Source organism: Amblyomma americanum, chromosome 2 (assembly GCF_052857255.1).
Source record: "Amblyomma americanum isolate KBUSLIRL-KWMA chromosome 2, ASM5285725v1, whole genome shotgun sequence".
In the NCBI taxonomy this organism is placed as follows: domain Eukaryota; kingdom Metazoa; phylum Arthropoda; class Arachnida; order Ixodida; family Ixodidae; genus Amblyomma; species Amblyomma americanum.
Genome location: NC_135498.1, coordinates 172,079,250 through 172,105,409, shown reverse-complemented (window position 1 = coordinate 172,105,409; position 26,160 = coordinate 172,079,250). Strand labels below are relative to the sequence as shown.

The 26,160-nt window shown below is 45.3% G+C and overlaps 1 protein-coding gene across 1 annotated transcript; it reads right to left on the bottom strand.

Annotated features, from left to right (window-relative positions):
• Positions 1-477: 477 nt before the first annotated feature.
• LOC144122000 (COMM domain-containing protein 7-like) lies at positions 478-22,354 on the bottom strand. Its single transcript, XM_077655495.1, has 3 exons — positions 22,067-22,354; positions 19,882-20,052; positions 478-1,055 (listed from the first exon to the last, which is right to left on the bottom strand). The coding sequence occupies exons 1-3, from the start codon at positions 22,223-22,225 to the stop codon at positions 849-851; spliced, it is 537 nt and encodes a 178-aa protein (XP_077511621.1). The 5' UTR covers positions 22,226-22,354; the 3' UTR covers positions 478-848.
• Between the last annotated feature and the right edge of the window lie 3,806 nt (positions 22,355-26,160).

Sequence of the window (26,160 nt, the reverse complement as noted above, 5' to 3'; positions counted from 1 at the left end):
AAATTGGTGTGCTGTGAGCCGGCACTTTAGGTAGAAAAGTCTCCTTCGTGATAAAGCAGAGAATAGTTATACACTCCAAAACACATCTACATATCAAGCATTTAATTACACAAGAAAATTCTGTGTCCTGAAGAGAAGCTAAGCACTGAGCCTATTCCACAATGAGTTTGTGTGGCTGAAAGGTGCATATGAGAAATAGGAGAAGGGGGATTGGGTGTGAGAGCAAGTTTATGTTGCAATGGTTACCAAATGTACAGCTGGCATCAGACCTGTGCAAGGAATTCAATTAGTGCACAACAGACAACAAAAACCAAGATTAGACAACAGCTGATGATGTTGAGGTAATGTGCTCAGCCACCTTGACTGTGTGACTACTTTTGCACAATCCGCCTTTTCCACACAACCCGTCTGTACGCATGTGCGCCTCTCCTTTGCTCCCTACAGAGCTCCACTAGTTGAAAATGAACTGCTAGCCTGTACCACATGTGTACGTTTTTTTATTATACCTGTCTTCCTTAAATAAACAAAAACAAACCAAACAAAACAAACATGTGCAGTTTGTGTTGGCAACAGCTGCAAGTACGCACCTGCTGCTTCACATGCACAGTCAGCACCTCACTAAAGCAGACTATGCTCGTACTGCCTAAGAGTGCTTCCATTCAACAAGTTTCCCTGTGTAGCAGATTCCCATGCACTCCTGAGGGCATCACATCTTTTAAAGAAAGGTTAATTCTGGCTTCTAGGGGCCAGTAGCTGCAGAAAAGCATCTCTTTCTTGCAAAGCACTGCACCACTCAAGTATTCTGCACAGGTCTGACACCAATTAGAGATGGTGCCGTGGTGGAATGTTCAGCGCAGGGCCTCCAGTGTAAGCTTGGCCTGCTCCATCTCGTGGCAGAGTGAGTAGAACTGGGCCAGGTTCATCTCCACATGCACGTCCTGCCCACTGGCCAATGCTAAGCGCAGCTGGACGAAGCTGCCGCGGGGCTCCTGGGACGAGCTGGCCACTGTCACTCCAAAGCGCCACTCCACGTCCCGCAGCTGCCAGGGCCGCACCTGACAAGTGAAGAACAATTGGCAAAGTCAACCATGTGATGAGAGACGAGCGCGACACAAGACAAGGATGTTAGACAATGGTGCAAAACTGGCCCGCAGGATAGCAAGTTTACCTCATACATAACGTTTCCTATTATTTGCCTTCCGACAACCAGCATGTATCCCTAAAAAGAAAAGTACATACCAGCCGAGGTCAAATGTTTAGGGGAATCCTCCAAGGTGGAGTAGATTTGTGTTCTGTATTGTTGTGTTGGGTTTAGTGGTGCATAAGCATCTAAGGCTATCATGTGCCAAACACAAGGTATAGAAAAATCTTTTTGCAGGATTATGTAAAAAACTGTAAAACAACGGTGGTGTGAAGGGGACCTAAAAGTTATTTTGTACCACTATGTGGGTAAAGGGCAATTTTAATGACGAAAGGCAAGATCTTTAAAAAGGTCAGGTAACCTCAGCGGCCATCCTTGGCGGGGCAAGGATGTCGAGGCTCTTAACCAATGAAATAGACACCTCAGCTCATTTCTCAGGATTGAGAAAACAGCTGAAGTGTATCAAGACAAGCGAGGTCTATAATTTATGATTTATAAAAAAAATCCAGCTTCTCTTAAAAAGCTAAAAACACGAGGTATGTCAACAATTGCTTGATCTTATAAGAGCAGAAATGGATGAAAAGGAATGTGTTCATTATAAAATTGAGTAAAATACTTTTTTCGTAGTTTTTCGAGTTTTGAGCATGATAGTAAAATATGATTTATAGTGAGCTCATCTCCACATCTTTCACAAAGAGGTTTGTCTTGATTCGTTAGTAGGAAGCTATGTGTAAAGTGTGTGTCCTATGCGACAATATAAATATGGGTCCTATGCGACAATACAAAGTGTGTGTCTTATGAGACAATATAAAATTACTTTTATAAACCGTTTATGGTTGTACAAGTCTTCCATTCTTCGATGGCAGGCTTTACAAAATGCAGCTTGTTTATTTCATTATTCCAAGTTGTCTGCCATTTAGCCTTCAGATTATTATGTATTAATTTCATGCAATCTCTATGGGGTATGCTGACTTTTTTGATTTCATGACTGGAGCTTGTGCAGCACACAGGTCAGCTCTTTCATTTTCACCTATTCCAACATGGCTCGGCACCCAGCAGAATGTTATATGTCCCTGTGTTCTGACTTTTTCTATGTTGTGTAATATGTTTTCTATTAAGGGTTCGACTGCATTTTTGTAGTGTAGTGCCACGTTCGCGCTAGGTGAATCTGTGTAGATTACGCTGTTTTTTAATATTCTCTCTAGAGCTACAGAGATTGCATAACATTCGGCAGTAAAAATGGATGCACAGTTAGAAAACCTTACTATTTTTTGCCAGTTTCCTTGTACAACCGCGTTTCCAACATATTCTGCTGTTCTTGAGCTATCCGTGCAAACTCTATGTTCACATATTTTTCTTGTAGTGCCCGGTACTCCTGTAATATGTGCTCGTGTGGTGTTTGTGTTTTCCGAAAGTGTGTTAATGTAAAGTCACATACAGTGGGAAGGCTGTACCATGGGGGCAGTGGGTCGTGTCTTCAGGAGACATCAGGAAGGGAATCTAGTATTTCCAAGCTTTGGCAAGTATCCTCGAAGCGGAGAAGCAAAGGTCTGATTAAATGCGGTTTGTTGTTGAACAGTGTCCTGCAGGTTCACTTGGTAGGGATAACAGAGATGATTCGGGAGTGAACAGATTTACAGGACATATGTGCATGTGAGCATAGTTCTTCTGTCTGTAAGGAAGGGCCCATTGATTTCAACATAGAGACTATTTATGGGGGATGTTCTGTATAGGCCAGTTGAAAGACTTAAAACCAAGGTTATGCACTGGGTACAGTCGGCCTAGATATGATGGCCTCGCGGACCCATACACAGCACATCCATAGTCTAGGGTAGAGCATACTACAGACCGATAGATTTGTAAAAGAAAAGTTCTATCAGGTCCCCAGCGTTTTCATGACAGTACTTTTAGTATATTCAGGAATTAGGAGGCTTTCTTTTTGATGATGGTTATGTATGGCAGGAATGTGAGTTTCCTATTAAATGTTATACCGAAATATACAATACTACTAATACTATACTGGAATTTTATACTGGAAGTATAATTTCATTTAAGTGCAGGGTGGGATCAATCTGCAAACCTCTTTTAAGTGAGAACAGAACAGCAACTGCTTTTTGTGTGGAGAACTTAAACCCATTTTTGTCGGCCCAAACCGCGAGTCTGTTTAATGTCAGTTGTATCTGTCATTCACTGGTTGGCAGGCCAGAGGATGTGCATGCCATGGACATACAGGGAATCCATAATGGACTTTGGAACTATTTTAGCCATTCAATTCATTTTCACAACAAACAGGGTAGTACTTAAAATACACCCCTGCCGTACCCCATTCTCCTGAACAAATTTTTTGGAAAGGGTGGAACCTAGGCGTACATGGAATGAATGGTTAGAAAGAAAATCTTTTAGACAATTCGCATCCTTCCACGGATACATAGGTCTGCTAGGTCGCGGAGAATCCCAAAACTCCATGTGGTATCATAAGCCTTCTCCATATCAAAGAATACTGCTAGGCAATGTTGTCTATGTATGAATGCTTCTTTGACTATATTTGCAAGGTGGACGAGATGGTCAGCTGTTGAACAAGATTTTTTAAATCTACACTGGTGGATATGAAGAAGTTCACGAGATCTAAAAAAAAACATCAGCCTAATGTTCATAACACTTTGAAATGATTTAGCAAGACAGCTAGTAAGGGCTATTGGTATGTAACTACTAGGGGAGGTTGATGGTTTTCTAGGTTCCAAGAACGGTGCAATAACGGCTTTTTTCCAGGCTTGGGGTATTTTTCCTGACATCTATATTTTGTTAAAAAATCTCAAAAGTGCTTCCAGAGATGGCTGAGAAAGATGTGCCAGCATTTCATAAAGAATTTGATCAGGGCCGGGCACAGTCTGTTTGCCGGCAGATAAAACTGTTTATTTCATGAACTGTGATTAAACTATTGTATGCTTTGTTTGTGCAGGTGCTTGTAGGAAGTTTATTTCTCCACAATGTTTTTGTGTTTTAAAAATTGTTCTGTGTAGAGTGAAGAGCTGGAATCACTTGAGCAATGTTCACCTGGGATGTCTGCTTGTTCCTCTATATTTGTTTGCGTATCGGGGACTTTAGGAAAAGGAACTGTGAAAAGGGAGAAATTCCCATTTAATTTACGAACTTCCTCCCACATTTTTTGGATCCGATTGAACTGTTTATAGAAGGTACATAAATTTTCCAGGAAGCTTTCTCGGTATTGCGACGGATGCGCCATGCACTGGCTCTCGCCTTTTTAAATTTTATCAGGTTCTCGTGCATCGAGTACCTCGAAAAATTCCCCAAGCCTTATTTTGCACTTTTTTCGCCTCTCTACATTCTTTGTTGTACCACACCTTGTTCTGTCGAACCGCTCCGGAGGACTGAGGGATAGCTAGATGTGCCGCAGCAATGATACAAGATGTAAACATTTCATTCAACTGATCAATAATGAGATGATCTGTAAATAATTTTTTAAGAGAGACCTTTTCCCAGAATAGCTCCCAGTCAGCTACATGAAGCTTCCAATGACGCGGTTTACTTTGAATGATAGATGTGGTAATGACAAGTTTATTACCACAAGAAGGTGATCGCTTCCAAAGGGCTATTCAGAATGTTCCATTTAAAATCGATAAAAACCGACGGAGGACTAAAAGATAGGTCTATGCAGCTCATTTTTCCAGAGCTTGGAGAGCAATGTGTGGGTTTTCCTGTATTGAGCAGGCAAATATCATAGGACAGAATAAAATCCTCTAAAATAGGACCTCTATATTGTCTGCTTGTTCACTTCCCCAAAAACCGGAGTGGGCATTAAAATCCCCAACAACTAGATATGGCTCTGGTAGTTGTTTAATAAGTGCTTCTAGATCGTGTAGTGTGACTGTTAAATGTGGTTCGAGGTATATAGAACATATTGTGATTGTTTTTAAATGTAGAACAGTGACTGCAAAAGCTTCGTATCTAGTTTTAAGTTCTCACGAGTTGCAACGCAACACCGGAGGCACTGGAGTGCCGCGAAAAAGCCACGGGTGTGCGAGATACAGACTTCCCTCGATGGGGGGAAGTCATTTGGACTGCAGACTACAGGGCTGGCAAGCCCTTTTCTAGAAATGGCAGGGCGGCTTTCGCCGCGTCTGCTGGGGGCGCAGATGGCCCTGCCGCAGGATCACTGTGTGTGACCTGGGCAGGTGCCGAAGCCTGGCGTGGTGCCCCACGCCGTCGCACACCACATCAGCAAATTTTGTTTTTGCAGTGAAGGAGAACGTGCAAACGGTATGTGAAAGTCGCTGTCGTGCTTCTCTGAATGAAATGTTTTCCTTTGTTTGTAGAGTAATTACTTCTTTTCCGGTTTTCTATTTTGGGCAAGACCTTGAATAAGCGGCGTGATCTCCTTCACAGTTTGCGTAGCACAGTGCTGCTTCACAGTTCTCTGAAACAGGCGCGAATGAGGCGCATTTCGCGCATGTTTTGCGACCACGGCAACTTTGTGAGCCATGGCCGTATCTCTGGAACTTGTAACACTGTCTTGGGTTCGGGATGTAGTGGCGGACATTTATTTTCAAATAGCCAACTCTATTGCTTTGGGCAGTGTACTTGAATTGAAAGTGAAGACAAGGTGCTCAGTTGGTATTTCTTTGTTTTCTTTCCCGATTGTGATGTGGTAGACGTTGATGACATTTTGGTCCTTGAGACCCTCCAGCATTTCTTGTTCGATCAGTGTGAGGAACTCGGCCTCAGAGATTACACTCCGGATGGTGTTTAGGGTCCTGTGTGCAGTTATTGACATGGGTTTCGACAACTGCGTAACGGTGGATAGTTTTGAATGTTGGGTAGTCTTTAAAGCGACTATGCAATGAATAAAAAGTCACTTGTAAATGTTTTCAATGCTTAGAAATGATGCTAAGAAGCATTCACACCAAGTATGAGTCTTCAAAATTGAGCCGGCAATTTATTATGAACTTCTAAAAACCGTTTTTTTTTAATTCGCGGGCCGATTGGTGTGCTCGTAGTGACCGATTTTGGAACTAAAATCGTGGAAGAAAGACGTCACACTACCCATGATGTCGCCAGGCCACCACACGCTTTCATTCGCTGGAGCCACGGCAGCCACGACGTCACGGGCACACATCCGGTAGCCGTGAAAATTGTCCGCTCATGCCGTCGCGCGACCCTCTCGGGCAAGCGCGAGCCAGGGCATTGCCTTCGTGCATATGGTTTCAATTTTCCTCTGCCGCCTCCTTCTGTCGGGAGTTCCGGAGCCACTCGCACGGCTCTTCGTGCGCACGCATAGGGTTCTCAATGCCCATCGTGTCCGTAAAAGCGAGCAGTCGCACCTCGAGGTCTGTGTTTATTACTGCTAATTACCACAGATGACAAGCAAACAAACCCGACGCGCGCCACAATCCAGGAAGGCAAAGAGACCGGAGAGATGCTGCCATGCCGCCGACGCTGCTGCTGGGGGGCTAGGAGCGATAACCGCAAGTTGCAAAATACAGTGGAACCCCGTTCAAACGTTTTTCACCGGACCGCGAAAAAAAAACGTAACAGCCGGGAAAACGCAACAGTGAGGAAACGTCCGAAAATGAATGAGAACAGTGCAGCTTTGCCTTGAAACAATTTATTTCGACATCAAGTAAGCTTAGGTCTTAAAAAAAATCGAGAATGGTCGATTGCCATTTTTTTCCGCTCGCTGGAAAACACCACGCGTTTCTCGAAGGCCTGGAAAGCCGCATTGCTCTCAGCGTCGCTTTGAGGTGCGACGTGCCTGCGGAGGAGGTCCAGAGCTGCGACGGCTTCTCCAAAGCTCGGGTCCGCCAACTCCCCGGAATCATGCGGCTCTTGCTCCTCGTCGTCACCACAGTCTGAGGCTTCACTCGCGACCGAGTCTGCAACGATCTCGGCGATACTCTGACACTCGGACGTCACGACAGCAGCATCCACGGCCAAGTAGTCGTCATACGTGACTCCCGTGGCACCCAGCGCATTCAAAGCTCCACTCAGCTCTTGATCATGAGAGGCTGCTTCCGTCTCTTCAGTTTCCGTGGCAGTTTCCTCTCCGCCGTCCGAGATTACCCACACGCGTGCAAGGAGGTGATCTCGGAGGCCATGGTTTTGTAGCCAATTCCATAGCCAAGCCTGGCCAAGACTCGTCAAAATGGCGGTTGGCGCGCGTTGCCCGGCCAGGTTCGGGGTGCCAGGCTGCGACGTATCATGCGGGAACGTTTTCACAGCTACAACGTAACAGCGGGGTACCCAATACATTGGATCCTATGGGAGCTATGCCGGGACCGGACGAAAACGACGTAACAGCCGGGAAAACGCAGCAGTGAGGAACGTAACAGCGGGGTTCTACTGTAAACGTCAGTGGATGACGTATTCATGGGCGGGGCCCAGTCCCAGAGCTGTTTTCTTTATTTTTTCTGGTGCTTCTCGTATACAATTTGGCGGGGGGGAGAGGAGGAGCATGATTTTTAATCGTCTATATCTTCGCTGTTGTTGATGCTAGCTCAAAAATTCTAGCACTGGGGTGACGAGTGATCGAATGCCTATCTCTCGTCTGCTTTACTTTATCCCAATTAATTTATTGCACAGTCCCTTTAAGCTCCAGTAGAAGGTCACCACTGGGCATTTTCTTTATCTTGTGACCCATGCCCAACGCTTTGCGACAAAGGGGGTATTTGTTCTGGCAGCTATTTCTGTCCCTTCGCTGTGCACAACATGGAATTTTGGCAATGTTTCTTTGGATTTCTGGAGGTACTGTGAAGTCACACCAGTCCGCACTCTTTTTTGGGGGCGATCATTCTGTTGTGAAAGGGGAGCCATAAAATAAGCGTATTGTTAAAGGGGCCATCACAGCCTATTTTGACGCATACCCTGCTTATCACCTTTAATTCCCAACAGGTTAAATTACAAGTCCCCCAATTTTCAGTTGATTTTCTGCATAAATATTTTTAAAACGAACTTTTTTCGTTTCTTTCACGAACTGCTTGCTGGTATGGCAACCTCTGATCACTGATGTCAGGAGGGCATACACGCCCCGCGTCACCTGCTGCGAGCTGTTGAGGTGCTTGCATGCACACCGTAGACAGCGGTCGCTCGAACAGTTCTTCCTTTTAGCTTAGCAAAATAAAATGCATTTTCCGTGTTCTCTTTTGGGAAGCCTTCAAATTAGTACGCGAGCTGAGTGATCCACGGGAAAGCGGACTTGCTCGTGGCGACCGTTTTACGATTGTTGAGGAAACAGAGATCGATGGACCCCTGCTTTATTATTTACGCTTAGAAGCATGTTGTTCGTATGTTATGAGTGTGGTCTCTTTTGAGCAGTTAAGTGCTCCCGTATGTGAAAAGCGGCACGTGCCGTGCATGCCTTCGCCGATGTGTGCCGTGAAAGCCGTGGCATTTAGTAGCTAGCTACCAAGTTCTTGTTCGCTATTCATTGGCTCGATAATTAAACAAATTATCAACAGGTGCACTACAGTAACCTTGACGCACGAAAGGAGCAGAGAAAAGGGCCGAGTGCAACGAATTGCGTGCTGCATGTACGCGTCTATAAGTCGAACATACATTTCCTTCGGCTCATAGAACCTTTTTGCAGGAGCCAAGGCGCTTGCAAAACCCTACGCGACTCGAATGCTTTCACCACCCGCATTGATGAATAGTCGCCGCCGTCCAAATGAGTGCTTCAAAATAATAGTACAGCATTTTGCAGTGCGTGCACATTGTGCCCCAGGAGTGCGACGATTATGACAACTGCAGCTCCACGCTAAGGTTGTTTACATGGCTGTGCGCAAACAGTACTGCTCGTTTGCATGGCTAAAATGCAAGGTGGGTTCTCCTTATCTTAAATATTACGTACTCTTGCTCACAAATTGCACTTTTACTCACTTACACACCATGATAACACTGCAATAAGCGCCGATGATGCTATATCGCCTGCTTGGGAAACGCTTCGCGTAGTATACCGACACTTTTTGCTAATGGTATCTGCTTTCTCTTATGTTACAAAATTTAATTTTAGATCAGTTAAGCTAAAAATACGTTCGGACATTACTTGAATTAATGAAAATAACCAGATTTGTTGTCCACAGTCTACGCCGACGGCTGCTGCCAGCTGCCTCCTGCACATGCTATGCAGACCGGGTCACATATATCGGCACTTCCCCTTATTGTACTCGCGTCCTGCGATGTAGGCAGTCGTCACCCTTTGAGAGCAATATGGCCAAAACTACGCTTGACAGCTATTTGCAGGCGCTAAAACTGCGAATTCGCTCTCCACAATCGCCAAAATCGCACACACGAATCCTGCGTGCTCGTTAGGCCTCGTCCCGAAAGAGGCCGGCGGTCCACCGTCAACCGAAATTCAAGAATTAATCAGAAATTCCTCACTTATTAGTAAGAAAGTGTGAAGATATGATATGTAGCTGCTTGTTCCGCTTTTTTCAATATGGATAAGGTACACAAGTGGAGTTTTTCCAGCCATCGCCTCACCGGGCGTGAAGCTTTCACTCGGCCGCACAAGCCAAGGCAACGGCGGCGAGCGGCACCGTCGTGCGGCGTTTTCTGCCCGTGTCGCTTGCCTCGCCGATCAGTTCTATGTGCAGGCACCGAATGAAAGCACATCTTCGCTGGTGCACGCACATCGAGTATGTCGCCGTGGTTATAGAATGTCATGCCAACTAGCCCCCTACCACACTCTTCTGGCTCCCACTAAGCTGACGCTACGCTATCATTGATCATGCTGGCGTCGTGGTCATCGGCCTAGCGTGACAGACCAGTGCGTCAATGACGGCATTTGGGTACCGACCAGCCCACCGACCATTGATCGCCGTCCTATTGGCCTATAATGTGACGGGACCCTACCTATACCGAAGAAAAACTGCGTTACTCTTATCGCTTTTGCGGCAGCAGTCATTCATATATGGGGGACAACTGCTACTCGATCGCCCAGGAAAGTGCAGGGGGGAATGGATATCTTGCTGCGCATATTGCAGCAACGAGAGCAGACAACATTGCTCCGTGCATGCCATAGTGACTTCACGAGAGCTTTCAATATGGCGGCCGCTGCCGGTGGGAGGAGTCTCCCGGTCTCAATTTCGATCGTATTTTTTGGAAAATACAGTGTGTCCAGGGTAGCCAAATTTCGGTAAGTGAATCATAAGCTCTTGTATTAGTTACTGAAGCACAAAACTGCAATATGAAGAGCGACCATGTCATGGCTCCTTTAACTATAACTTCATGCTGGTGTGAACACATAGCTGATTTCCCTAACGACTTCATCAGTGACGCATGCAGTAAAACGGCCCAGGCGAGCCACCTCGCACCAACGGCCGCAGGTCGCACGCGCAGAGTCCGAGTCCTAGCCATTCGCAGCACAGTCATTACAGGCCGCACGTTAAAGCGCATCACTGCACGCATATGTCTCCACCTTGATTCAACTCTGAAACCAGAAAGTTAGCGCCATGTTTCCCAATACAGTACTCCACCAGCATCTCTCATTCCGGACGATTCCCACCAGACTTTGTATGAAGTGGGGCGTGCATATTTTTCGGTCTTATAATCAAGGCTTTTAATACATTATCCATATGGAAGATTCATTCGACCAGCGCCAATTCGTCGCAAAGTGCAGGTCGTCGCAGGATGAGGGACACATAACCAGGGTTCCGCTGAATGAGGAATTCGTCATTCTCTACTCATAAATCGCTGGGAGTCGTGACACCACTCCTCGTACAGCGGTGCAATGTGCCACTGCTCCTGCAGGTGGCTGTTTAAAACACAGCCACTAGTGGGGATTGTGAGACCCAGGTTGCTTTTCCTGAGCAACCTCTCTCAAAGAATCGTTAACTTCCACCTACTACACTGGTTCCGAACTCCGAAATTCAAGAGGTCTCAAGGACTTCCAAAGACTCACCAATATATTTTATCAAGAATCAACAAATATAGTGCTTATCAAAAAATATTTTCTATACACCACAAATGCAACTATTATTGCAGAAGGCACTTCTACCAATGAGACGGCACAAACTAAGTTGCTCTGCAGTGGCAGCTTTCATGAAAGCTCAGCTTAGTCTTTTTTTCCAGCTCAACACTGATGCTGAGAACGTTTAATGCTTTCTCTTTAACAGTGTTTGTCACATATGTTAGGTCATAAGTAGCTTCTGTTTTGTTACACAAGCCACTAAACCCTGCACATCAAAAAAGCTGCATGCAACATTTTTTTGGTCATCAAATCAACTTCTTCATCTAGACACTGTTTTTAATACATCTTCGCATTTGCACCTTTGGTTACCTGCTTCTTTCAAGCTTCCAAAAAAGCACAGTAATGAGGCCGTGCGGAAGCTACGGACGGCCAGAATTCCTTTGTGATCTGCAGAAAGGATGTTATCTGCTCTGTACAGAGAATTATATACAATTTATTGCAATATTAAAGTTTTCTGCAGTAAATTGCTTATTTAAGCTGAATCCCTGTAACATGCTCCCATTGGTTTAACTCTGCACAGTTTTCTGTATGAGGAATTTATCTTCGGGAGTTCATGTCATTGAGCAGAGGCAGATTTTGCCGGAACATCTAAGAATGTGATGCCACCACTTCCAGACTGGCCAAGCCAAGTTTGCTGTTTACAGCGTAGCTTGAAAAACCGCCGGATAAACCTTAGGGGTTTGTTTAAATTACTGCTTATAGGGTGTTGCCAGATCGAGTAGCTATACTCACTCTGATCAATTTGAATAGGGGCTGAAATACCTCAGCGGGCAGCAGCAGCAACTCCGACTAAACAAAGCACCCCACAAGACAGCTATTACAGGGATATTTCCTGAATTTTCTCAAAAGCTGCCACAACACTCCTGCTACGCATCCGTACTCACGAATGAGGCTTGTACAGGTGCTGCTGCTGCTTATCCTAGGCTAGCTACCGAGTAGACCCTATTGCCTGGATGGGCCCAAAATGAACGTCTGGGAGAGCGGCGCTGCAACCTACTTCACAGAGCCGTTTGATACCTACTGCCTCCATACGGATTGGCCGCATTACCCTTCACCACTAACTCTGGAAGCCACTTCGCAGTTTGTCGAGCTACATGGGGCCACGTCACCCATCCGTTTGCTTGAAAAGGGCGTCATGCCTGCTGACACCGTAGGCAACGACACTGCTGCTATGCCTACGTACTCACACATGCCGCTTGTACAGGCTAGTTATCTTGAAACTAAGTGTTACCGTGACAATAATGCCTGCCCCTTTGCTGTGTCCTGGCCACCTGGTGTAGTGGATTATGTGAAGTATGTTCGTGCTGCATCATACATTTGGAGCCTTTTGGTTATTGGAGGTGACGTGGAGGTAAACCCAGGCCCTATGACTAAAGCGCAAGTAGACAAGCCTGACGCTGTAGCTTTAGCCATTCAGCGTCTTGAGGCGAGCAACACAAGCCTTCTTGAATCGATAAATCAAGTCGTGAACCTCCACGTCACCCTTAAGAACAACCTGGAACAGTTGACTAAAGGAGTTAATGAACTGGAATGCAAAATTAAAATATTACTCATTTTACAGGAAAAATACAGTGCGAACAGAGACGACGGATGAAGAGCTGCACAACCCAAGCGCTGTCTCACAACTAAAAATTTTATTCAAGAGGAAAACACATACAAAAACGACCGAAAAAACGGCGAAGTCAGCAATCACATGAGGCAATCAACACAAGGAACAAACTGAAAAACTGAAAAGATAGCGCGGAGCGCCCTTTTTTAATGACCCATGGCAAATCAGGTATTGTCCAAGGACCGCATCTCCGCATCAAATAATGTGACAGAGGGTTGGCTGATGCACGTGCTAGTTTTCTTCTTTATGAAAAACGCATCCATAATCTCTCTGGTAAGCTGGTCCCAGTGCCGGTACAGTACCTTGGTTTTCTCAAATATCGCCTTACAGTTCTTTTTATCTTTGCACTGAGCTCAATGTTTAGATACATCTGACGATGCTGAACACACAGTTTCCGGTTATTTACAAAAGAACCTCAGTACCTTAGCAGTAGTTGACCCCTAAGCAGTTCCTGACTCACAGGTGGTCGTCCAGTACCTCCAAGATAATAACCCAGGAACCTGTTTTGAATTTAGCATTGATGTTGAAGATTTGTATTATGCCCTACCTCATGACAAGCTCTTGACCACCGTGAAGGAATGTATCACACTAAAGAACGATGAAGTAGCATTTACTGGTCGCGGCGGTATCACAGTGGAAGCCTTTTTAGAACTGCTTTCCTTTAACTTCTGTTCAGCTTTTGTGGAATGGCGGGGGACAATTTTCTTGCAAAAACAGGGTGTGTGTATCAGTTCTCGTGTAGCCCCGATAATCAGTAGTATTTTTCTAGCAAAAGTAGACGTAGCGATCAGTGAAAATCTTGACGGTCTTGCTTTTAAGATCTGGAGATATGTAGATGACTTTCTGGTACTAGTAAATAAGAGAGGGCACGCAAGACGTGCAGTTGATATGTTGAAAGTGTTTAAAGAGAATGCCATGGGTCTAAATTTCATATCTGAAATGCCGGAAAAAGATGAACTTCAGTTCCTAGATCTAAGACTGATGTTCAAGGAGGGCCACACCTGTTAGGTCAATAAACCAGGGTCCAAAAAACAGACTGAAATTTTGTTCAGGGCACACGAAACTGGTAAAAAATGACATAGCCCTCTCCTCCCTATGGCGTTTCCTTGCAGGCGCAACAACTGACCGCGGCAGGTTTCCCGCTCTCCATTATAACACGTACATGCGAAAAACTAATTGGAGGTGAAAAACGGAGGTGAAAAAAAGGGAGCCAAAAAGAAAGCAGTGGCCATTCCCTACGTGCATCGCATGGCGCACAATCTGAGGAATGTTGCTCGTCGTTTTAGTGTTAACGTGGTCTGTTCATCACCCCTAAAGCTTCAACGCCTGTTATGATGACTGGGACAGATGTCCAAAAAAAAAAAATGCACCCCTTTACGTGTTCGGTGCGGCACAGATCAAGATTTGTGGATTGTGTGTGTTCGATGGTGTACCAGATTCCTTTCACTTGCCAAAAGGTGTATATCGGACAAACCGGCCGCTGCTTAAATATCCGCCTAAAAGAACATGAACAAGCATCGTCAGATGTATCTAAGCATTGCACTCAGTGCGAAGATAAAAAGAACTGCAAGGCAATATTTGAGCAGACCAAGGTACTGTACCGGCACCGGGACCAGCGTACCAGAGAGATTATGGAAGAGGTTTTCATAAAGAAGAAAACTAGCGCGTGCATCAGCCAACCCTCTATCACATGCGGGGATACGGTTCTCGGACAATACCTGATTTGCCATGGGTCATGAAAAAAAGGGTGCCCCGCGCTACCTTTTCAGTTTTTGAGTTTGTTCTTTGTGTTGACTGCCTCATGTGATTGCTGACTTGGCCATTTTTTTAGGTCGCTTTTATATTTGTTTTCCTCCTGAATAATGCTTGCCGGGAACGAAGTGTTTAGATAACATTTGCTTCGTATATAATTACATCAGAAGCGTTAGAGCAAAAAGTGATGCCCTCTCCTCACTTATTTACTCCTCTGGAACCTCGTTAATAGCATTAACGGAAACGTGGTTAACCGATTATATCTTAGACAATGACATCCTTTAATGCAAATCATGTTTTAAATTTTTTCGGCGCGACAGAAAGAACAGAAGAGGAGGTGGTGTGCTTATCGCGATTAAGCAAGAGCTGATTTCTATACCAATTGTTGCTTCTTTTCTCAAGTGTGTATTCGTCTCCTTGAAATGTACTACTACAAACATTATTGCCAGCATGTTGTATCGTCCACCGGACCTGTATGAAGGCTTTGCAGATAAATTTTGTTGCTTATTCACCGATCTGTATATGCATTTTCCAAATTCTGTCCTAATTATCTTCGGTGACTTTCCCACGTATAAATTGGGAAACACTATCTGTTGCTCCGGGTGATAAGGATGTGCACGCTTTCCTACAGACTTGTCTAGATTTTCACCTAACTTAGCTGATTACAAAGCCCACGCAATCATCGGTTCCACTCTAAACATTCTCGACTTGATTCTAACCAATAATCCCGATGCTTGTACTAAAATATTTCACTTTAATGGTCTTTCTGACCATGACATTACTGAATGCATCAATTGCAGACTTATTGGAAAAAAAACTACCACCAAGCTGATCAGGTGTTATAGCAGAGCTAATTTTGACCAAATGAATCATGAATTAACCCCTTTCTGTGGGTGGTTCTTAGCTGAATCTTCATTCTATTCTACTGAACAGAACTGTACACTGTTTAAAACTACCCTAATCAACCTCATTAGAAAATACATACGGGTTATCCCAATTAAGTGCAGCAAAACTGCGCCCTGGTTCAATGGGAGGCTGTGAAGAGCTAATAATAAGAAAAACGTTTTTATAGGCAGGCGGCAGCTAACAACCTATTAAACACATGGGAAAAATGCAAAAAAGTGATAAAAATTTTCCAAACTGACCTCGATACTATTAACACTTGGTGCCAGTTGTGGCTTATGACCCTAAACCCTTCTAAGACAAAGCTCATCTCCTTTACTAGAAATTCTTATCACATCCCAAATACATACTCTCTTAATGACATAACATTTGAGTCCACTTCCACTTACAAGTATCTAGGAGTTTACCTTCAGTCCGACTAAACCTGGAACTATCATACAGTGAAAGCTTGTTAATTCGACCCCCGTTAATTTGGAAAATTGGATAATTCGATCTGCAAACGTGGTCCCTACAATTATATATAAGAGTCTATGGGGCAAAACTCTCATTAATTTGGAAAAATTTTACCACGCATCGGTTAATTCGACCTAGTTCTAAGGCCCGCCAAGGGCGGCGCTACTGTAAAGCTGAAAAAAGAATGCAGCGCAGGCCATCCGTAAGGTCGTCATCAGCAGTGCGAGAGGGGGCGAGGGAAGCAAGGTTAGCAGCGACCGAAGCGCCCGGTGTCTTTGTGCTTCGTTGCCTTTTGCAGTCATGTTTCAGTCATTGTGCTAACCCTATCTGCAGCAAGTCTTGTTTTGGCGTGTGTCGCCGTTGCCACGTGTTTCTTGCTGCTACGGTTTCGGTTATTTAACCCTAATGCGCCTTTTCTGGTTATTGCGTGCTTTGCTAGCGTGTTTACTGTGCTGCTTTCGAGTGCGTAGCACGCCGCGCCTGCGCGCCTCGCCATCGCGTCTTGCTCCGATTGCGACACCGGCAAAGCGGCCGAGGTACTACCAGGCAAAGGACCTAGCCACAAAAGTGGAAATATTGAAGGCGCTGAAGGATGGTGTTTCACACTCTGATGCGGTGAACAAGTATGATGTTAAAAGAGCAACCTTGGCCACGTACGTGGCCTGCTTGGGCCAAGCAGTGGCCTGCAGTATTCTGAAATAAATAAATGAAAACGGCATTATGGAGGTGTTTGACAGTGAGGGCTACAGTTGCCAAAAGAAAACGACTGTGGACGGCGGCCCACCCGGAACTCGAAGAAGCCGTTATGCGATGGATCAGAAACGCACGTGAGGCCTACCTCCCTGGGAGTGGGCCACTAATTTGTGCCCAGGCTGAAAGGTTCGCCACGAAAATGAACATTAAAGAGTTCAAAGCTTCTGAAGGTGGGCTTGCTCGCTTCAGAAGCTGTCACAATCTTACTTTTAAAAGTGTGTGTGGCGAAAGAGCTCCCGAGGATGAACATGGAATTGAGGAGTGGCGGATCATCGGGCTTCGTGAACACCTAGCTGCTTACGACACTCGGAATATAATTAACACCGATGAAACAGTGCTTTTCTTTAAAGCACTCCCAGATAAGATGATCACCTCACCTTTAAAGGTGACCCCTGCACAGCAGGTAAAAGAACCAAAGGTCCTCATGGTTGTAGACAATTGCAGTGCTCACTGCAAGGCGTCGAGCCTGGAATGGATCAAGCTTGTGTTCCTCCCGCCGAATACAACCGCAGCCCTTCAGCCCATGATCCAGGACATAATCCAACATATAAAATGCAAGTACAGAAAGCATGTATTGCAGCGCATGCTGCTGTGTATAGAAGCTGGAAAGAAATATGATCTTAGGCTCCTCAGCGCTTTGAACATTCTGGCGCACGAATGGGCCAACACACCTACAGCAGTTATTGCCAACTGCTTCAGGCACAGCAGTTTTGTGCAACCAAACTGCTGTGTAGGGGAACTGCCAACCGAAGCAGCTGACGCAACCGCAACCATAGAAGATGACAGCTGTTTCGACAGAGCCTTGCCTTCTGCCGTGCGGCTCGCCGATTACGTGTGCATCGATCATGGTGTCGCCACTGCCGGTCAGCTGAACGACGACGAAATCATTCACGAAATGACAGGCACCAACAACGACGATTTGTCGGAGGATGACGATTGTGAGCACATGCCCCAAACGCGAAGCGCACGGTGAAAGAAGCCGCAGAAGCCTTGTTCGTGCTGGAGGGCTTCTGTGAACAATTCCTGATGGTTCATGTGCCGCAGAGCATCTGGCAGCTGTTAGAGCTATTGTGGCCACTCAAATCTGCCAGAAAAAGCAGACGACAATAACAAAATTCTTTGCCAAATAAAAGTATGTCATGCTGGGGCAAATTTCATGTTTTTTGTTGTTCATTAGATATTTCGACATTCGGATAATTCAACAATTTTTCATGGTCCCATCAGTGTCGTATTAACGAGATTTTACCGTATTAGCTTTATTCCAGCAGCTGCTAACCGCTCTCTTGGTCTCTTAAGACATAGCCTTCGACATAAGCTGGTGCACGTGCGTAAGCTTGCCTATATTACATTATTTCGATTTAAAATTGAGTAAGCTTCAGCCACATGGTACCCAGATCAAGCCTACATCAAAGATAACATTGAATCCCTGCAAAACCGTGCTTCTCATTTCATTTATTCTGACTACTCACGTTTTACAAGCATCACGGCGATAAAAGCTCCTGGTGGACTTGACAACTATTCCAATCGTCACAAATTCGCTCGCTTAACTCTTTTACACAAAATTTACCATCATCCATTGCTTCATGACGATTTCTTTCACTCACCCTTAGCAGCGTTTCCACGCCGTGACCGTCCTTTCAAGATCAAATGCATCACATGTCACACTTCACCTACCTTTTGCCAAATCATTCATACCCAAAATCATTATTGATTGGAACCGGCTGCCTTTCGCAATCGAAACTGAAACGCATAAGACATAATTTCATGAACTTTTAAAAAATGAAAGCAATGTGTAGTTTTCTTCTAGTTCTGTTCACCGTAGTGTGAGAGTTTTTTTTTTTTGCGTTCTGTTCATTATTATTTTTTTCATAATGTTGATTTCGCATTTTGTTGCTCCACCACATTTTGATACTTGCTATCTGTTATTGCACTTTTCTTGTTTTGTTTTTTTTTCCAGTTCCTCTTGTTAGATGTTCTTTCTTGTATCTTCAGGTTCGAATTTTTACCACCCCCCAATATAATACCCTCCTAACGAGGGCCTTTAGGGGTTTCTTGAAACGGAAATAAATAAATAGAAAATCCCTGGCCACAACGATGATAGAGCATCAATATTTGTGCACAAAGGTATGTGCACGTGCATTCAATCCCAGTGTTAAGTCAGTCAGTGGTGGATTCAGTTGCTGTGGCACATATTCGACACCTCGCTTGGATCCAGCAGTGCTATCCTCCACAAGACATGTATTTTAACGGAAAAAAAGGCGGGTGGAAGTGTTGTTTTGCAGCTGCTTTTTTTTGTCACCAATCTGTAACGACCCACGTGGTCTTGTGGACTACCTCAACAAGAAAAACTGTCAAATGCACAACAACAGCTTATCCCAATCCCTCGAATTAACAGGGTTACATGGTTAAGATAACCACAAATGGCCACAGAATCGATTTTTAGTCAGGTCGAAAAATTAAATCGTCCGTAGTGTCCATTTTAAGATTCACCTGACAGGACAAGAGTTCTTCACGAATAAGATGAGAAAGCTTGCGTGAGGCAGAAAAAGGTTATTGCAAGGCAATTTGATTCCTTCTTTACCAAAAAAAAGGAACATCACAATGTCAACATGACAAAACATACTAGGCTGTTATTAGGTGTAACAATCTTGAACAAATACACTTATTAAACAAGTGCAGCCGATTCTTGATAATTTGAACAGGAATTGAAAATTCAAATTTCCAGGAACCATTTTAATACCCTTGTTGTTGACCAAGGCACCAACATGAACGAATGGTTGTTCAAATTAAGGCACCTTGAACTGAAGAGTAAACACTACATTGCCTCTGTCCGTTTTGCGGGATAAAAAAACTAGACTGCAACCAGTAGAACTGCAAGTTGTGAATTTTTTTTAGGCATTTTATCATAAAACACTGTGAGCTCTACTTGGACACAACCAATCCCGTCTTAAGGGCAGTGGCACCAAACCAGAATTTAGGACCATGTGGCATCCCCTAGCATAGGGCACCAGATCAATTTCGACCTCTTGAGCTATTTAAAGAGCAGCGAAATCTCAGTACACGAACATTTTTGAATTTCATCTCAATCAAAATGTTTCCACTTCAACCAAGTGCTTTATATCTGCATTAAAGAACGGAAGACAACAGGATCACAGCATTCTAGAAAAGACTACGTCATGCATGAGGATACCATTTTATACAACACCGCGATAAAATTTCCAAACTGCAAAATTACTCTGCGCAACTACAAAAGCAGTGGTGCTTCCTGGTGTCCAACAGAAGGCTCACCTGTGGCGTCGCAGCAGAGGATGCTGACCACCGTTCCGCCAGTGTAGCTGCCCTTGCGCCCTCCAGGCCCATGCTCAGCAGGCTCTGGCGCAGCTGCACGCCATCCAGGCCACGTCGTGAGGCCTCAGACAGCAAGAGGACAAGCGTTTCGCTGCAGTGTCCACCGCTGGCCTGCAAGCACCGTTCTTGCCACTTCCGTACATGACCCACAAAGGTGAACCCTCGACACCGCATTATACATGAAAACTACAACATACAGAACACCTACAGCAAAGGCTCTAGTGCTATTCAGGCCTTGTGCTGGGAATGTCAAGTGAACAAATCACCATAACATGGTGGCAAACAAACACAGAGGCAATGATGAGACTGGGGCTGGGGAAAGTTGTTGAATATAATCCAGACTGGATGGGATGGGCAGTATGTAGGGAGTAATGTATTGAAGCTGGAAATCAGACGTTGCGAGGGAGGTCTCGATTAAATATGCCCACATGGGGTTCTTCAACGTATTGACATCGCGTAGCGCACGGGCGTCTTATGCGTTTTAAATGTATCACATCGTGACTGCCATGGGAGGGGTGCAATCCTGTGACAGTGGGCTCACAAGGTAAATGCGAAAGCCACTGTGGCAAACCTGAATGGGATTGGTGTAAACAGTGTTTAGAGGGCACGATAGAAAAACCAGTGTAGTACTAAGTCTGAATTCACTCATCATGCTTTAACAAGGAAGTGAAGCAACCAAGGAAATAAGAATGCAACAGTACACGCACGCTCATGCATAAGACGGCAGTAGCTAAGCACGCCACATTTGGCAGCCACAGAAAAACAAGATCGCGTCAACTATTTGTTAGAGCAATGTAACAATGCATGAGGCATCACCAATTCCTCATGCAGTTAATGAATGTCACCAGCAACACAATGTTTTCCTTGATGTGATATCCACTCCATAACACTAATATGCCAGCTACTAGTTGTGGTCCTTGTAGACCCCAGCAATGTACGTTTAGCATAATCTGAGCTACAATATCTTTAACCTGAGTTCGTTCTCCAATCCTTGCTGATTTTCTTACCCTTACTAACACCTACCATTGCCCTCCAAGTTTTTACCCCATAGGCAAGTGCTTGCAGGATACGATTGTTACTTGCTGCCCTCTTGATGCACCTGGACCAGCTGTTATGTATAATCGGGACATGACAGCCAAATATACTCTAGCCTATTGCTACTAGCATCCAATTCGTGATATGAATCTGTAAGACAAATGAATTCATCCACTACACTTCTAAAATTGCATGGCCTACTGTAACCACTGCTTCTTTACCAAATCTGCTGAGGACTTTAGTAGTTTCATTCATGTTATTTTTTTTGTGGCCCAGATTGCACTTTGCTAACCGGATTCTGTCTGAAACTATTCCTCCTTTATCCCTTCCCTTACGGCGCGGTTCATGTGTCCGCCGAGATGCGCCACAGATACTGCGCCATTTCCTTTCCCCAACTACTAATTTTCAATTTCAACTGTTTAGACAATTCGTATGGTTAGAGATCATGGTCTGTAACTTCTGCTGTAGCGTCATTTTTTCTTAGGAATTAACAGCTTTACTTCTGAAAGACGGGTTTCGGTGCAATCGAAAACCAACTCCCGCTGCAATGTTGAAATATTACAATCCGCAAACGCAGCACTGAATTGGCGTCAGTAGCATTCATTCATGAGAAAAGACGCCACAGCTGAATTTTCACACTGTCCCTAGCCATGCGAGGTGTTTCGAACACGCATCTGGTTATTAAAAAAGTGAAATCTGGACCGTAAAAAACGTTCCTCGAAACGTAACCAACCAAGCATGACACAGCCAAGCACACAGGGAGAAAATACGCTGCTATCTCAACAGTACCGCGCTAACACGACGCATTCGTAACACTTTCAGGACAAGACATCCAATGACACCACGCAAGATTCTTATGACAGGCAGTGCAATCAATTGCGTAAACCCAGCGCCAAAAAAGCGTCGTTCCCATTTTGCTATAGTCCAACCAAAACCTCATTGAGTGCACCACACATCCTCTCCGCTCAACGCAAGCTTCAGCATTTCGCTGCGAAGAAAGGCAAGAATGCTACATTTAGGCCACCTAGCAAGCTTTCTAAAGCATGCCAGAAAGGACCGCACTCGTGAATGTTCACGCCAAACGACTCACGTCGCCGCTCGATGACGGAGCCGACCTCGTCGATGAGCGGAAAACTACGTCGACCAACTCGGAGAACTGGTCGGCACTCAGCGCGTTCACTGCCTGTATGTCCGCCAGTACGACGCCACTGGGCTTGCCGCCAGAAAGTTTCACTTCTTCGGATTTCATCTTCAGGCCACAAACTGCTGAAGAAGAAGCAACAACCACGGATAAAAGCGTCCGCGTTGAGGCGGTCAGGCGACCGGCAACTGCTGCAAACACTCCCCCAAACCGCGACCATAAAATGTCAAAAGCCCCACCTCATTGCGCTGGCTCGTGCACATGCCTCGATGTGTTAGCACTAGTGGCGCCAGAGGGCAGCACATACCCTTAAAAATGGTTTAGGCGCGACTTTCCAAAAATGTAAATCGTCGTAGCAGGCTTGTCTCCGCACTCCCGTACCTTAAATTAGAGAGCAGTTCAAAAGCCACAGTAGAAGCTAAAATTTGACACGCATTAAAGGTTGCATTAGGGCTGCCGAATTGTATCTCTACCGAAAGAATCCTGGGCCTAGGAGTACACAACCCCCTAGACGAGCTTAAGGAAGGACACGTAACGCTGCCGGCTTTCCCGCACCAAAGCAAGAACGGCCATACCTGATCGCCTAGGACTAAGCGTCGAGCTGCCACCACTAGATACCAAGACACAAATACCTAAATGCATCGCTGAGGCAGCACTGGTCACGCCACTAAGAACATGCATCTTGCTCAACATCAGGAGAGAAGGAAAGCTACGGCAAAAGCACTACATAACATGTACAGCCGACATGAACAAGCGGTATATGTGTATGCCGCAGATGCATCTGCGGTAGATACCGCAGAATACCTACAGAAACAAGCGTTCGCACTAGCGGCGGTAAACACGCAAGGCAGACTGATAGTCTCTGGCACTACTAAAGCTACATGCTCAGAAACGGCAGAAGAGACGGCTATCGCGCTTACCATCATTAATACCAAAGCTGATATTAACTAAGCGACTCTAAATTCGCCATACGCAGATATGCGTGGGGCAGAATTTCTCAGGCAGCAATGAACATGTTGGGTAAAACAAAAAACCTAGAACTATTGAGTTGGCATGGGTCCCGGCTCACCGGAGGAACCCTAGTAACGAAGCGGCACGCATCAAAGGTGAAGTATTGGTCAGCCAGGCAGGGGACGTGATAATTACTGAGAGTTTCTTGAAGAACGGCCTGGCATCATATCACGACATTACTAATAATTTTAGACTAGAAAGGAGGATTTTTCCCCCTCCAGAGAGATAAGATGCAGGAGACCACCTGAAGGCGACTCCAGACGCGATCTTTCATGACTCCTTCCTCACTATTAATTAAAATTCTATCCCGATGATTACATGCCGCAATGTACAGTATGTGGCGAGACAGCTAGCACTGAATTCCTACTCTGGAGCAATGGGAGGCCGTGTCGGTCCGCTCAGAAATTGGCGTTCAAACCCGGGCCATTGAATGGGCTACTTGGGTCGCTGTCAGACGTGGACTGATAGCCACCTAGCACGGATTATCTGCATTTTGCCTCCTGACGAAATAAATGTTTTGCGATCAAAATTCCCGCAACCTGCAGCGGGGTGTACCTTTACCCGTAAGGCAACTCCTGAATGTCAATCGTAGAAGTAGGCACGCCGCCTGCTGCGCACCTAAAGGGTGAGAGGGACCCGGCTTCTTGCTGCAGTGGAAGAGCCTAGGCCAGGAGGTGCGAAGCCGATCAACTGATAGCGCCCATCCTACCTATTAAACTCTCCGCAGACACTCCTAGCGCAAGCGGGCTAATCAGCGAGCAGGTGAACCGGAGAAAAAGTCATTAAATTGGTGCACAAGCGAGCGAGCGCTTGCAACCTTTGGCTGAGTGCTAAGTTAAGCCTGGAGATGTGTATTGCGCCACCCTTAGCTCAGTGGGGACTGCTCCGAACGGTAAGTATGCCATTGGCGTTATCCTGTGCTTGTTCTCAATGCTGAATGTTGGCAGCAGAAAGAAATAAGTGATGCAGAAGATCACCGTATGTCGTGCTGTCTTTCGCAAAGCGTCATGCTATAAAACGAAAGGGCCAATTGTTTTTCCGGAATTATGCGCTGTGTACCTGATTAAAACTGCCTAAAGAAATTCCTATTTTTAACGTTGTCACCCTATGAAGCATCAAATGCGAAATGTTACAGAGCTTGTTGTGCATAAATGAAGCCATCGCTAAGCCCTAGGGGAAATCCGTTTGTGTGATTCTCAGGGTCCAACTTCTCCAGCTCACTCCCAAATCTTGAGTCATGGTTCCTTCTTGTGCACGGACGTTCCTGTGAAAGTCACACGGTGTGATTTTGAAAGCGCATGTCCCTGTACTGGCAATCCTCGTCGCATGCACGCTGGATGAGTCATTTTATTTTAGTTTAACGCCCCAAAGCGACGACTAAGGCTATGAGAGACGCCGTAGTCTAAGGCTCCGGAAAATTTCGACCATCTGGGGTTATTAATGTGCACTGACTTAGAACATTACACGGGACTCCCGCATTCGCCTCCATCAAATACGACCGCCGCGGTCGCGATCGAACCCGCATCTTTCGGGTCAGCAGCGGACACCATAACCACTAAGCCACCCAATCGGCTTCACCCTGGGTGAACCTGCAGCACAGGTTTACATGGGAAACATCATTAAAAGCCGACAAAATTGGTCTTTCACAATGAAAAAATAGAGAACGTAAGAGAATAGAACGAAAAAGGAAAATAATGTGCGAAAAAAAAGTATCGTGAGCGCAAGGATCATCTTCCTCTTTTCAGCGCAGTGAAAGGGCACTGAGATCTTTTTCTATTTTATGCAAAATCAATCAGCACGCTCTGAGAATGGGGCAGTAATCTTGACGCGTTTTTTTTTGTTCAAGGCTGTAACACAGTGTAACGTGAGTGTGATGACAGACACAGCCGTAGACGACAGTCGGGTTGGCGATGAACTCAAACCATTTCTTGAGTGAACTTGCGCCTAGACGACTGAAAATCAACTCTGCAAGCAAATGCACATGGATGCCCGTGGTGCGACGAGAGACCCACAGCATACTACGTCACGTGGGGCTGTGGGGGCAGAAAGCCAGAAAGCCTACAAACACACTACACAAACGAGAAATGGGAGGCCCTCTGTCCAGCTCTGGCTTGACGATCTAGCGTAACCAGGCAAGAGAAACAGCCATGGCCAGTGGAGCCCTGAAATAGGGACACCACCAGCAGCAGAAGACTTAGTTTTTATTTTGAATTGATAATAAATGTTTTTTTTCTAAGGGGGTAAAACTCCGTATATACCTCCCAGACGCCAAGGATAACAGAGGGTAGCGCCAATTCCTTCAATTCGTTCATGCCGGTTGATGGTGCATTTACGGCGTATTAATCGTTTGAGGACCAGGTAAAAGCAGATCTGTTGAAGGACGGAGGGGAGATTGTGCTAGAAAAATTAGCCACCCTGTATATGCAATGCCGTATGACCTCGACCGTACCAGAAGCTTGGAAGAACGCAAAAATTATCAGAATTCATAAGGAGACACCAAAGGCTTGAAAAATTACAGACCTATCAGCTTACTGTCCGTTGCCTACAAGGTATTCGCTAGGGTAATCGCTAATAGAGTCAGGGCAACCTTAGACTTTAATCAACCAAATTATAAGGCAGGCTTTCTTAAAGGATATTCCACAATACATCATATTAACACTATCAATCAGGTGATAGAGAAATACGCAGAATATAACCAACCCCTACATATAGCCTTCATTGATTACGAGAAAGCATTCGACTCAGTGCAAACCTCAGCATGCAGTCATACAGGCATTGCGTAATCAGGGTGTAGGAGAACCTTATGTCAAAATCCTAGAAGATATATATAGCAACTGCAGAGCTACTATAGTCCTCCATAAAGTCAGCAATAAAATTCCAATAAGGAAGGGCGTCAGGCAAGGAGACACGATGTCGTCAATGTTATTCACCGCCTGTTTGCAGGAGGTATTCCGAGGCCTGAATTGGGAACAGTTTGCGATAAGAGTTAATGGAGAATACTTAAATAATCTACGATTCGCGGAGGACATTGC